The sequence below is a fragment of the Anser cygnoides genome, chromosome 3 (assembly GCF_040182565.1).
Source record: "Anser cygnoides isolate HZ-2024a breed goose chromosome 3, Taihu_goose_T2T_genome, whole genome shotgun sequence".
Taxonomy (NCBI): Eukaryota; Metazoa; Chordata; class Aves; order Anseriformes; family Anatidae; genus Anser; species Anser cygnoides.
In genome coordinates this window covers 13,658,802-13,673,292 of record NC_089875.1, presented here as the reverse complement: position 1 = coordinate 13,673,292, position 14,491 = coordinate 13,658,802, and the positions used below count along the sequence as shown (strand labels likewise).

The 14,491-nt window shown below is 45.6% G+C and overlaps 1 protein-coding gene across 11 annotated transcripts in view; it reads right to left on the bottom strand.

Annotated features, from left to right (window-relative positions):
* Positions 1-14,491, bottom strand: part of ATL2 (atlastin GTPase 2) — a 55,632-nt gene that overhangs the window by 27,999 nt on the left and 13,142 nt on the right. For 4 of the 11 annotated variants that reach the window (XM_013196154.3, XM_013196156.3, XM_013196153.3 and 1 more), the window contains exon 2: positions 13,771-13,981. The exons of 1 other annotated variant lie outside the window; for it this stretch is intronic. In XM_013196154.3, the coding sequence (XP_013051608.1) occupies positions 13,771-13,900 (130 nt within the window). In that variant the 5' untranslated portion in view covers positions 13,901-13,981. Of the gene's footprint in view, positions 1-1,277; positions 1,336-8,036; positions 8,185-11,659; positions 11,813-13,770; positions 14,102-14,491 lie in introns of those variants that run through there. 6 more of the 11 variants (XM_013196161.3, XM_013196160.3, XM_066995496.1 and 3 more) reach the window with 5 other exon arrangements.

The window sequence follows — 14,491 nt, the reverse complement described above, 5'->3', positions numbered from 1 at the left end:
TCTGCACTCCATCAGCAACTGCTACAGAAGGCCTGCTGCTGACACTCATCGGCTAAGTGTCCAGAACAAGCAGCATTTGTTGAAACGCTAAGCCAGATTTTGAGAACAGTAACTGCTTGTGTAGGTACAGGGAATATTTTATCTGAACAAACCCAACTAAATAACCCGTTTCTTAAAGTCAGAGGTAAAACAAACCAAAGCTAATTCCTGCTTCCCCTAAGGGCACAAGTAGCAGCTGATGACCTGTTTGCCCCGCAGTGTAAGAACATGGGAGTGGGAGCAGTCAGCTCAACTTGCATGCTATGAAATAAAAGAGACAGAACCTGCTTTAAATGCAAGTTTCTCCCCCAACCACATTCATTGAGACCAAATACCGACATAGCTACCTTCAAGTTTCAACCCAAACATAGCCTGAGCTGGTTAAACACCTCATTCGCGTTCCTTCATAAGAGGAAGGACACACACTAATTGCTAAACTCTGTTTTAAGATATAGTGTGTATTTCTGATCAACAAGCCCCAAATGCCAACTAGTAATTGCTTCTCTGGACACTGGGGTTGACCCAGACAACTGCACACAGATGCAGCACAACACTGAAGTAAATTTAAGCCACTAAAAAGCAAATGGGATTTAAGACTTGCATTATAAACAGTCAGCTAAAGAAGTCACTTTCATTTAGGGTAGAGGGCTCATCAGTGTTCCTTCCATTTGCTCCGTCATGAGGAGTTAAAGACGACATGGAAAAGTCTTCAAGCTCGTAGTCTTAATAATCCTGCTTATACAGAAAGCTGCACTTTGCTAGATGTCCATTTGAAATCAGAAGTTCTGGCACTCCTTGCTACGTCTGCACTCAGCATCCTTGAACTCTTTTCCCAATGCTCTACAGAAACGACACATCTGTGTCCTTACAAAGTGACCTAAATCCCCCCCAAACACACCCCACTCCACCCACAGTTCAGTCCAGGTCCCCCCAAACTTGAATGGGGAAGCAAGCTGAGGCAGACTACACCAACTTTCACCAATCTGGCTTAAAATCCTGCTGTACCTCCACACCCTGAGGGAGTTCACAGCTTCAAGTAAAAGCTTAAAATAAGTTATCGTGAAAAAATCACTGCACCATACTTAAACACGATGCGTTCTCTCGGAGCTTCACCTAGGAAATCTTCATTAGGCAGAAAGACAAATTATTTAAATGTTTCTCATTTCGATGTAGTGAACCAAGGAGAGTGTAGGCATGTGTGAATTCAATTCCAGAGCATAGAAAAAAAATAGGTTAACCTTCAAGCCTTATTTGGACAAGGTAAAAAAAAATCTGGCACATCCAATGTAAAAAAAAAATCAGTAGGTTTAAGTCACAAAATTGTCCTCTCCTTTCTCCAGCAGTCCAACTCCATGCAATTAACTCACAGCAAGACCCACATGAAAGTTACGGGGCTGCTGCAGATCTTAATGCATCACTGCTTCCCTATTGCTGCCTAGCAAATACTGCCAAGTAGCTCATTTTAAGGCCAGAAATAATTAAATGTTTTGAATACTTCAGCTATAAATAGGACTGATGAGCTAAGTTCCAAAGACTTATTGGATATCCAAACAAGATTGGCAGAGGAGAAGGGGGGAGAAAGGCACATTTAACTCTCTCTGCTCCTTCAGGGCAACAGGATGTTAAAGGACAGATCTAGAACTGTTACATAAACTACTAGCAGAGCAAAAAACCTGAAGCTACAGTTCTGCCAGGAAAGGGGAAAAAAATACTTTGATGACCTAGATACCTACGAAGCATCATAACTGATCAGACAATAGGTCTGTCTACTCCTGAAGTGCTTTAAATTGCTTTCTCTGTTGAAGGGTCTGCATGCAGGAGCAGAGAGCTCTCCCACAGCTATGCAAAATACTACGCTGGCATTTTGCATTCTCCATTTAACGGGAGAGAAAGGCTGGAGGGAGGCTTCATTTTAATGAAGAGGTGCAGCAAGTAAGTTAACCTTCAAATTCGGCTATTTTCAGTAAATGCATACAAGCAAGAGCACACCGATGAGCAGATGCTAAGACAGAAGCAGCACAAACTCTGACCCAGCCTCGGAACGTAAGCAGCAAGAAGAATTTTATATAAAAGGACTGCTTTTCCGAAAGCACACCATGAACTTAGAAGGACGTTTCTCCATAGCTACAAGGAAAAACTTGGAGGGTAGAGATAGTGACAAAGCACGCTCCTCATCCTTCCACTCTGCTGAAAAACCACAGCTATTATTAGCATACTCACTGAAGAGCCTAACAGGATCTCTACCCACAATAAGGTTTACCAGTACTTTTCCAGCCCCCTCAAAGAACGCTGCTTTAAAATATGAAGACTAAGGTAGATGGAAGCACTAAAAGGCCTTTTCCTCATCCTTTCTCCCCATGCCCCGAGTTCTTGAGGACAGGAAGCAGAACAGGCCAGATCTGACAGTGCCCTAGATCGCCGTGGACTCCAAAAACAGAGAGTGAAAGCTCTGTGAAGACCGCAGGCTAACTAGACCCCCGCAGGCCATTATAGATATAAAGCAGGTATACTTCTTGCAGTTCAGAGTATTGTTTTATTTAAGGTCGTTGCCCACCCTAGAAGATCCAGCCAGTATTTTCTAATTGTTTTAGTCCGTAACTGCATTTTTATATACTTTGTAGGTACTTCCCACATGTCAGCAACTACTAACTTAGACAGTGACCGGCTATCCCAAACCACGTTTTTGAGTGAGAAGAACAGGGGGATAGGAACAAGGTAAGAGATGCCAACTGCAATTATCCCACGTTTGATCTTTAGATTAGTGGCCAGAATAGCTTTAGTCACCCAGCCACATCTGTAATGTGGCCACAGACTCAAGCAAGTGCTGAGTTTTACTATACAGGGAGACATGCTGGAGGGCAAGTTTTTGTATTCACTTCCAGGATAAACAAGCTGTCAGTCAGGAACATCAACAAGTTTAAGAAAAAGAGCAAGTCAGGAGGCTTTTTTTGGATCAGACCATGCTCTGATCTGAAGCCTCCAAGCAAAGTGATCTTCTAGCCTAGCCTTCAGCCTGCATCCAGTTTCCTGCCTCCCCTGAAATACCTGCAGCTTAGACAGCCTCCATCCAGCTTTTCCAGCACTGAACTCTATAATTTTATTAGTTTTCTAGATTTAATTTCAGAGTTAACAGCAGTACAGGGAGAGACTGTGTTTCCATTAAGAAACTGCCTTCTCTAGATCATGTACCTAGCAGAGCTGACACAGTAACTACCTCCAGACATCTTCATGGAGTATTTCAATCCCTCCCTCCTCTCTCTTCCAAGGAAAATGGTTAACCTGGCAGCGTCACTAACACACACACACACACAATGTGTTTTCCTCAGTCATGCGTCCCTTTCATGTTCACAGAACAGGAAAACACCACGTACAAACAAAACCAGTGCCCAGAACACCAAGAAGCAAAACAGGAAGAAGCAAAACATACCACACAAATCACATCTCGGGGATAACTGAAACAAAAACAAAGTCACGCCTTGGCGTGTTCCCTTTATCAGGGCTGAAGGAAGAAATTGTTTTCACAGGGCTACAACGCGAGCAGCTTTCCCCGCAGTCCCTGCTGCTAACCACAGGCAGAAAGAGCCCTGGGCTGCCCCGTCACTATCCCGCAACTAACCCACGACACTCAAGGCAACACCTAACCGAGCCCACACCATTCACGACCCCACACCCGCTCTCCACCATTTCCATGTCTCTGCCAGGCTGAAGTCCCCTGCAAAGACAACAGCTCAAAGTGCATCTTTCCTGCCAACGGGACAGTGCCAGGATCTGCCTCCTCCCTCCCCTGTTGCCTCTCCAAGCCTGCTTCGGCAGCACAGCTGAGGTTTAAGCTCCCCCTCACACAAGGGCTCCCCCACTCCTTCCCATTTCCAGCCCCACGCAGTACCACGCCGCCTTTCCTGCTAATTTTGCAATGCATCCAGCACTGCTGAGAGTCAAGCCAATTAAAAAAAAAACACCAGCAGAAAAAGCAATCCAATACGAATCATTTTCTACAAGCTGTATCAGCTCTGTAACAGTCCAACAAGCACCAGAGGTGAAGACAGGCAGAGTGGAGCTACGCAGCTGCGTTATCTGAGCCCAGGGCATAGGGTAAGTTCATCTGTACTGCTGAACAGCACACGACTGCTGCCCTCTGCGTTGGCACCACTGTCCCATGTCCAGGCACAAACTTATCTTCAGCAAACAAACACAAGGTGATGTGTTGTGCACCCCGCAGCCTCTGAAACAGCTGTACCAGCACAAATGAGGGGGAGGCACAAGATGCTCGACTCAGCACCGGTGCCAAAAGAAACGTTTGGCTTTGTAACTACAAGCGAGGCAAGCTGGAAAGCTTCTCCAGACCCCCCGAACACACAAGTACAGTTAAGAAGTGTGTTCATGTGGACACTGACTGAGCGATATGTGATAACTCTGCAAAGATGGGTAGACAACTGGGCTGTAACTGGATCAGACGGTGCGTTGCCAAGGATTTGTCTAGATGTGAAAGAGCTCAGATTTAGGTAGGGTTAGCCAGCACACTTGTTAACCTTCACTTAACAAGGTCTCCTTCCTCTGCAAACGCAGGTTAACACCAGTTTTAGTTTTGTCAGGAAGGCGGGCTAGGATGAGTAACTGGCGGGAAGACCTTGAGCTTAGCGCAGGCCCTCCTGCACCAGAGGAGAGTTCCCTTGGACACTCCTACTGAATATACCGTACCTATTCAGAGTTCTCTGCTGAGTCCTGGTTGCAAAAATCACAGCAGTTAATTTGTCACAAGGGCGCTATAAAAACTCTCCCACTTCAGTAGCTCAGTTCCACGCTACAAGCACCTTTGCATCAGTCCAAAGGGCTCAACACTTACCTAATCTTCTTTAACATCATTCACAGCCCTTGTTAATACTGCAGCCTCAAACAGCATTAATAAAAGTCTTCACTTTTTTTTTTTTAAACCAGCACTTTCCTGGAACAGCAAATGCCATTGTTACCTGTATGCTAACAGGGGCTGACCAGTCAAGCCTTGTGGAGAGTGTAGCGCTGAGAAAAAGAGGGAATAATCCCAAATGTGAGGAGCAGACAGAAGGGGAACAGGTTACTACTGGTATTTACTTCAAGCTCTCAATGCCAGTACATCTAGCCAATCTAACTACTTTTCTGCAGGACAGCACATCCTATGCTTAATCTCCAAGTGCTTTAATAGCCACCTTGCAATTGGGTACAGGAAGAAAATATGCAATTGTCTGAAGACTATGTTTAATCCCCCTGCAGCCAACAGGTTTGTCTTTGTAGACCCCACGCAGTGATCTCAGTCTGTGGATTCAAGAAGTCCTTCTTCCCAGTGTATTGAGGATAAATCTTGGGGTTAAGTCCAACTTTACAAGATGAACCCAAACAAAGATAGCGGTGTACTGCTTTGTAAAGATCACCAAAGCTTAATCTGGTCAGTTCTAGGGCACTACAGAAATGAGAAGTCAACAACAGTTTAGACCAAACAGCTCGGTTTGATATTTGATTAATGAAACGGTGATATGTCTGCAACTCAGAGTACTTACACCGAATGTTATTCTTAGTCTCAGTGTATCACAAGCCAACTTCCAACCTCTTTAAATGTAGTAGACTGCATTTGAAGGGTCTTCCAAATAAGCAGGACCCTCAGTAGCACCTGAAGTTTCCACAAGTAGTTATTCACATCTGCTATCCAAGTGTTCAGACTGAATAGTGTTCATTTTTCTAATAAAAAAATGAAGCTAAATAGCAGAAGTTGCTTCTTTTAACGCTCCTATCACCATTATTTTATTTGGAAAGGTTCTTCCCCCTTCTAAATCTCATAGCAGGATGTATGATAGATTTCCAATAGCCACTTATTTCTACAGCACTATATTAGATCTAGAAGATACCCCAGTTCTGTGCCCCAACACCCGAAAGCATTACTTACTGCACTTTTCCAAACAATTTCTGTACTAAGAAGTCTGACACAGTGGCGTTTAGAAACATTTCCTTTTAAGTATTTTGTGCTGCATTCCCACTCATATCCCCATGACAAGCTTAAGACTTTGTTGCTTGGAAGATATGTGATAACTGCCTCAAGGGCAGCTTGCAGCCCATGTTTAGAGTCACACTGCTGTCATTACCAAGAACAATCCCTTAGTATTAGTTTAGAACTACAAAGCAGTTAAGAAAACACTCTCTTAAAAGCAAGATGACTTCTGAAATTATTTTTCTTGTATCGAGAACCGTTAACGTTGTTTTCTACACCAGTATTTTCACTGCTATTCTATGTCCGTGCAATAGCAGTAAAGGAAGCCAAGCTGCTGCCTCCATGCCCAGCAGTTCAAGTGCTTTGAGTGAATGCTCCTCTCCTGAAATCACTACAGTAATGACTTCCATATTAGGCAGAGGATTTACACACGCATTCATTTCTCCCAGTTACTTAAGGTTCCCCACGTAGATCACAGCACAGAGATCAAGGTAAACAAGCAGCCATAAGCCAAAGCCAGAAGACCCTTACACCTACCTCAGGGGCTGAAAATGCAGAAAGAGTTGAGGAAGGGAGGGAAATAGGACAACGCATACAAGTTTGCAGGCAGTAGTATCTCAGGATGGGGCTTAAAGACATGGTTAAAATAACCACACTTACTCTTCCACTCAGCAGTATCATCCTGTTCGAGAAGATAAGAGGTGAGAACAACTTTTCCAAGCACGCACAATGTACGAGAATTAGTCCTAACGCGTCAGTACAAGCAGTTAATATAGTCTCCAACAGGCTTCCATACAATTTTCAAACCAAGGAGAAAAAAGCCTTGTTGTCCTGGAATCATTACACAACATATTGCTCAAGAGACACTTCAAATATTTTACCAATACCCACAAAAATTTACAAATCCAACATGACTATATTATGCTCTGACACTAACTACAGACTGGAACCTGATTCTCATCTCACTCAAACAACAACTTGCACAAGACCAAACCAAGTTCTGCTTTCCAGTATCAATTTACTGATAATTATATTCTAAACCCTATGCCTGTAATCTGTACAACATTTTATTAGTTCAAGTCTTCAACTTCGCCACCTTCCAGGTTTTAGGTTTTAGCTTCTATGTCAGTCTTCTAAGAGAAATCTGCCAAGGCTTAAGTAGCACCAAAAAAAATAAAACCACCTTGCCTTGCAAAAGTCACGGTCATGTGAGCCCAGAAATACAACTAATTAGTTCATCCTCTACAATGAAAATAAAACTGAAAATACAGCTAGAACAAGAAAAAGTTAGCTATGAACTACATAAATGAGATGTCTCCACTCTTAGCCAAAGTCTATCAGAATATCCTTCATACAGCATACAAGCTGTAAATCAGAGGGCCAGTGACTGAGCTGTAAGCTGAGTCCTTTCTCACAAGGCACTTCGTGCACTCTTACAGCCTTGACAGTTCTTATCCATTCCTGTAGGACGGAGAAGAGCAGGGTGAAAGACTTCTCAAAGTTAGCCTTTCAAGAATCATTTCTGCATTTCGTTTTCAAATGAACTTCTCTTTTGCATTATATTTGCTAAGAAAATAACACATCATTATTTTAGCCTCTTAGCCCTGCTCATGCATTCATCAAGTCATCCTATAACTCATTTACCTGCATTCAGTCGGGGAACTTTTGTCAGACTACCCTGGATGCTGCATGGCTCAGTAATGCCATCTTTGGTGTCAACCATTCTGCTTTAAGTTCTTCCAGCCATTAACAGGAGCCAGCTAGTAACCACTATAAAATTAGCATAGCTATTTTTTCTCTGTTTACTTAATGGGAAAGGGAGAAAAGACTTATTTAGCTTCAGAGATCACACTAAGCACTAAGACCTACTATTCTCACAGCAGAATGTGGAACAAACTAGTCTTGTTACCTTAAGGAGTAACAACCCCATGTAGTAGCAGGGGTTTGCAGTAGCTGACTCCAGGCAAAGCAAATGGATAGCTTCAGGACATGCAAGCACATGAACAACCTGCTATGGAGGCAATTCATTAAGTGAACTTACCATCCATGGTGCTATAATGTCACGCGTATGCTCCCTCCCAGAAGGAAAAGTAAGGGTAAGCTCCTTGCTTTGCTGCAGAGTGAGAACTCCGGTCAGACACCAGCAGGTAGTTACTTGCTCAGCATTACTTTATGCTTTAGGTCACCTCACAGCAACTTGTTTGTACAGCTACAGAAGATAATGGGTGTGATAATGGGCGTAACCTTCAAGTCAACCAAGAATTACCAGTGGGAGAAGGCAGACAGATCTTCAAATTCCCCAGATTTCATTTCAGGTTTGCTAAGTGGACAGTAAAAAGACTTCACAAGCTTAAACACCTTCTGAGTTCCTCAGATTTTTATAGTGAATGTGTTTCAAAACATATCTTTAGTATGCACAGAATCTTGCTTTCCTGGAAATGAATACTACGCAAAGTATATCAGTATCTTTCTGATATAAACAGAAGTTAGAAGCCAGGCAAGTTAGCCATCAATGCCCTGAGAAAATCAGTTCCTATTACATATTAATTTGTTGATAGTAATGACTTGATTAGTGTGCTTACTCTAATGGACAGTACTCATTTCATATCAATCATCTCTTTGCAGCTAACAAAAGTAACAGACATCAGTCTTAGTGATGTTTTCACATGTATTTCAAACTTGCTCATGAAACATATGTTTGTTCTGGTGTTCATAACAAACCCCCACCCTGCAAATATATTCAGATGTAAATCAACTTTACAGCACTACAACGTCAAAGTCAGCTCGAGGATAAATTAATACTCTTAATGTCAAGAACAACCTTCAGCAAATAAGTAAAGCTGCTTTCATCTTTCCTCCTGGACAGCTCAACATTAAAGTTCAGGTTGCTAGAAGTGTTTTGAGAAATAAACCCACACGTTTTCCAGTAAGAATAAAGTCTTCAGAACCAATGCATGTAATTACTTCTGAAAGTTTCTAGTTGCTCATGAATGACAAACACAGCAAGCCTATGCAGATACCTATAAAATATTTGTGTCTTGTTCACTTTCCATAGTTGAGATTAAAGACAAAACCTTGAAACGCTAACAATTAGTGTAGAAAGTTTGAGATGTTAACGCAGGATTTAGCAAAAAGTTGGAAAACAGCACTCAAACTGGCAAGTTGAAGATCCCATTGTGGGCACAGCACACAGCAAGAACAAGGAAACAAGTCAAACTTAGAAGTTTAAAACTTCCCGTTAGAAGACTGCCATATCAGAACCTCAAAAATAATCCCCAGGATGGGGTTTGTTTATAACTACAGTGCAGTAACAAAAAACAACTTCAAACTTTACTTAAAGACAGATTTAAGTGAAACTTGGCAGCTTTCCTTATGAATGTCCTTGGAACAGTTAAAACTTTTTACAGGCTGTGATGAGATGTACAACATTCCACTAATGACAGGCACAAAGTTGAAACAAGTTATAGTGCTGAAATAAAACCTGTGATCTGACTTGTGCTAAAAGACTAACATACCAAGACATGGTTCACTACCAAAGCGAAAACACGAAATCATTTACCTGCACTTCAGTCTGCTCATTACATGTTATCACAGTTGGGCAAACCTCAAAGTTGGAGAGGTTGTGACACTGCCATCAGAAGCTAAGCGCTCTGCTATTGCGGAGAAAAATCCCCATCCCACCTTCTCTCCAACACACCTGCATTTATCCACAGTCTAGCCAGCTCGAGGTAGTGCTCCTATTCTTATTAGGACACGGGAAAAGCACAGACACTTGTGTATCACTGTATCTTGCTCCAGTCAGCAGCGCTTCATTAGCCTAGTCAGTAAGCAAGCATTAATCACAGATATTTAACTGAAACACAGGGACCACAGTCACCACACGGTACCTGAGAAGTATCAGCCCCCCTACGAGATCTGGCTCACGCACTCCAGCCCACCTGACACAAACAAGAGCAGCCTGGCCTCCTGAACAAGGAGAGGGCACCATATTTAAAGGAATGCTTTCAGGATAGTTCCAGCACCGAACAGCTTAACTTGAACCATTTTAGAAGTGTCTTTAAGTTGCCAGCAAGGGAACAACATGAAAAGGGAAGAATCCAGCCTTCCGCAACCCCTCTGCCTGCTTTCAAAAGATTTCCAGTTGAAACACCGGAGAGCTGTGGCTATTATTTAAGGAGGGATTATAACATCATTAGTGACTTTACTGTAAGCTGGAAGAGAACAGCTGTTAAGCAACACTTGGTAATGGTACAAGAGAAGTTATAAGCCTCTCCTGTTACATTCCTTTTCTTGCAACTATTCCAGTCTACCACACTCCTTTATTTCATTATACAGAAAGCTCTTCTGCAGGCAAGCACAGATCATCCGTATCTGTACAGGCAGACCCTGTCAATTAAGCTGTTCCATGCCCAAAATACCTAAGCAACTTAATAGTGACACGCTCTTGTTTCCATCACTAATGATGACATAGCTACCTTAAAGGCCATTTATTACAGGTGTGCTCTGGTGCTTACTCTGGCCCTGAGAAAGTTAAGCAATAATCTAACACTTTATCTAAGATTATTAAACCACGTACTGCTGAGAACAGAGAACTACCAAAGAAAATTAAGCAGTACTAACAGTGGAGGGAGGAAAAATAAGAAACCAATACTCAAGCGTTATACCCTCAGTTTCAACCTCCGGACTGTTTTAAGTCATTAAAGTTGTAGTGCTGCCAAACATACTCAACCATTTCCACACGCTCAGTAGTTTTTGCCTTTTCCTCCCCATAAGAAAGTCAGCAGAGTAGCTGCTCTGCACCTGCCAGTTTACAGCGCTGTTAGACTTCCCAGTTCCTAGCTGGCTCACAGATAAAGCAATTCAAACCAACAACGCCACATGGCATCTGCTAGCTTTTGTTTAACCATGCCCAGTTCAACCACTCTAACAAATTAAGAGTTGTACAGCGATGTGAAAACAGTTCAGCACTAAAACCTGATGCAATTCGGATTGGCGTTTAGACCGGTAGCCTCTCTGCAAGCCCTGGGTCCCCCTTAAAATGGGAGCACGGTGGGTATAGTCGTAAAGACGAAGCTTTTGAGCTACGCTGGTACGATATCCTGGAGAAACGAACTTGTACAAAGATGCATATGCAGTTATAAATCTGAAGCGCCTAAGCGATGCTGGCAGGATATCCCGGAGAAATGAACTTGTACGGAGGCGCCGTGCAAACTCCAGCACGCCCGCGGCCGGACGCCCAGCCGGAGAGCCGTCCCCCCGCCGCAGGAGGCTGCATTCCGGGCACCAGCACCGTGCCAGCTCCGCGGGGAGCCTGCCCGCCGCCTCCTTCCCCGCACCGAGGGAGGCGGCCCGGCGGAAAGCAGCTCCCCGGGGCCTGCCCCCCGCTCCCCCAGCGGCACGGAACGAGGTCACCGGCCGCCGGCAAGCGACGAGAGCACCGGAGGACCGCGGCCGCCCCCGCCGCGCAGCGGAGCCCCCCTCCCGCCGCCGCCCCCGCCATTTTGAGGAGGGGGGGGAGAGGAGAAAACCCGGGGCCTCCCCCCGCCGACGGGACCGGGACGCGGCCCCGCGCCGCGCCTCGCCACCGGGAGCCGTGGGGGCGGCTCGGTGCCGTTACCGGGCGCCTCTCAGCCCGGCGGGGCCGCCGCGGGGGGGCCGCGTTACCTGCCGGCTCGGGCCGTTGGCGGGCCGGACCCCTGCGCCGCGCCGCGTCCCTGGCCGCCATCTTGTGCGGGTTTAAAATTAACTCGCCGTGACGTCAGAGCTCCGCCGCCGAGACCTCGCGCGGCCGCCGGCGGCGCGCTCAAGGCGCGGGCACGCCGGGTCCTAGCGCCGCACCACCGGCTGGCGGGGAGGGGCGGCGGCGCATGCGCGGTGCGCGCCGCCCGCTGGTGTGAAGGGGGCAGCCATGAAGTAATCCCTCGTACTGTCCCCTCAGGCTCTGCCCCAGCAGCCTTTACAGAATCACAGAATCGTCTAGGTTGGAAGAGACCTCCAAGGTCACCGAGTCCAACCTCTGACCTAACACTAACAAGTTCCCCACTAAACCATATCGCTAAGCTCTACATCTAAACGTCTTTTAAAGACCTCCAGGGACGGTGACTGAACCACTTCCCCGGGCAGCCCATTCCAATGCCTAACAATCCTTTCAGTAAAGAAGTTCTTCCTAATATCCAACCTAAACCTCCCCGGCGCAGCTTTAGCCCATTCCCCTTCATCCTGTCACCAGGCACGTGGGAGAACAGACTAACCCCCACCTCGCTACAGCCTCCTTTAAGGTACCTGTAGATTAATGTAACCCTACAGAAGGGTGTTAAGCCTGTTATTAAAAACCTGAGCACTCCTGCTCGGTCTGAGTGACTGTCACACCATGGCTTCTTTGGCTGGTCAATGTGAAGTGGGAGCAGCTTTGCAGAAAGCTGGCTCGCCACAGCCACGTACCTGCTGCCTCTCTGTGAAAGTCCTGAGTTACATCACCTTAATCCTGAGACACAGCTTCCGAGTGACAGAACACACAAGTTTTAATAGTTTGGCCTAAATGGAGGTGGAAGGAAAAGTCAGATCAAAAGCCAACGCACTCTCTGTTGTGGCCCCACAATTCTTTCTAAACCTCCTCCAAATCCCTCTTCTGGTAGCACACTGGGCCTTCATAACGTTGGGATCCATCCCCACTCGGTGACAGTCCCTGCCTAAAGGACCTTAACATCCAAAAGAGCCAGCATAACCACAGCAGATAACTGCAGGACGATACAGCAGCCAAACTAATATCATACATTCAGTTATTCCACTTGTAATAGCAAGATATGCAATACTGTAAAACCGTCAAGAAGAATTTTACTGCACTAGACTTAAGTCAGCATAAACAGCAGCAGAATGCCACCGCTTTGTAGAGAAGGGCAGAGAAAAGCGTTGCTATTGGCCTCTTGCAGTTTAATACCCTTGCTTATTTGCGGCAGCTCGCAATGGAAAGTGAGTGCGTCACTGCCCGTCCTTCTAGCCTCATCCCAAGTCAACAGGAAAACTTTCCTTGACATCGGAAAGGACCTAGCGCACACTCTACTTTCCTTATTTTAGGAACTTAGGAAAGGAGGAATTCAGGAATATTTCAGGCATATATAGGAGATCAGGCAATGGAAGTACCTTGAGGTGAAAACACATTGAAAGCCAGAAACCCTAGTAACTATGATGGAGTAAAGATTCAGTATGAAAAGAAGACTCAGTATGAAAACTAAAGAGCTGGGAAGAAAACAACACTAAATAAATTTCCCAGTTCTGTTGCTAGTAAACAACCTTATTTCTGATCAAGTCTGGAACAGTTTACGCGGATAAGCGTTTGAAATACTGCATGTACAGATGGATAGATTTCTACCCCATGCAGTAGGATTTGCTGCTGCTGTAATGTGAGAACAGAAGTCAAGAACTTAGAGGTCAGAAGGCTCAAACTTAATTCTGTCCTGTTCACATGAAGAAAGGAGATGTTTTCTGAGCTGAGGATTTTGCCCCCAAAACATTAACTCCTGGCTGCGAAGGTCCCCATCTCCACTACACTCCCAGCTGCTTGCCACTTTCCTCTGAGGCAGGCTAGCAAAGAGCTGGTGTTAGAACTGCTTAAGCCAAGCATTGACTTGACACTAAAATAAATACTGGATCAGACTAAGATTTTTCACACTTTTCTGTGTAAACCGCTTCTCTATCCCTGTCAATAACCTTTGTGATGCCACTGGGTTTGTTTAATGTGACCTTCAGGACAACAAATCAGCGAGCCCAACACCCACCTGAGTCACACTGAATACCACGCCGGGGCTGGGGAACAGAGCAGTCTCCCATCCTGAAGGGCTGCGGGTCCTGGGATGAGCTGGAGAGGCCTCTACCAGAGGTACTGCACTTACCAGTGTCTCTCCTCATCTGTTCAGGGCTGTAGAGTCCAAACGAACGACAGGGCCAGTCTCACTCTTCCCTCCAAGCTGTGCAGGGCTGCAGGCAGAGCTGGGAACAGCCAGCAGTGAGATAAAGGTGGTTCTTCTGGCAAACCCCCCTGTCCTCAGCAATAAGACATCTCTGGTGCTAGCTCTGGGAGCAGCCGGGGTGAGCTACTACCCGACCAGACACTGCCGAGGCAGCCACGTCACTCAGCCAAGCCTGAGATTTCCTAACAGTCTCCCATTGAGAAATCCACCCAGCTCTCAGGCTTGCTCACAGAGCCAAATGCATGCCCCTCAGAGCTAGGACAAACCCCACAAGGACTCTCATCTTGCTTTTGCCACTGAGAGTCACCCAGACTAGAGAAGACTCTGTAGCAAGCCTTGCTCCCTGCCCACATGCAGAAACACTGTGCTGGGTCCTGCCCAGGCTGGCTGGCATTTGCCTCACCACCTTTGTGAGGACCCCAACCCCACAAACAAGCTTGGTTTCCTGTGCTTTTTTCCCCGCACTGATGTTCACCGCTCCCCACAAGTGCCTCTCTCAGATGTGTACATCACACAGGTGATCTCAAAC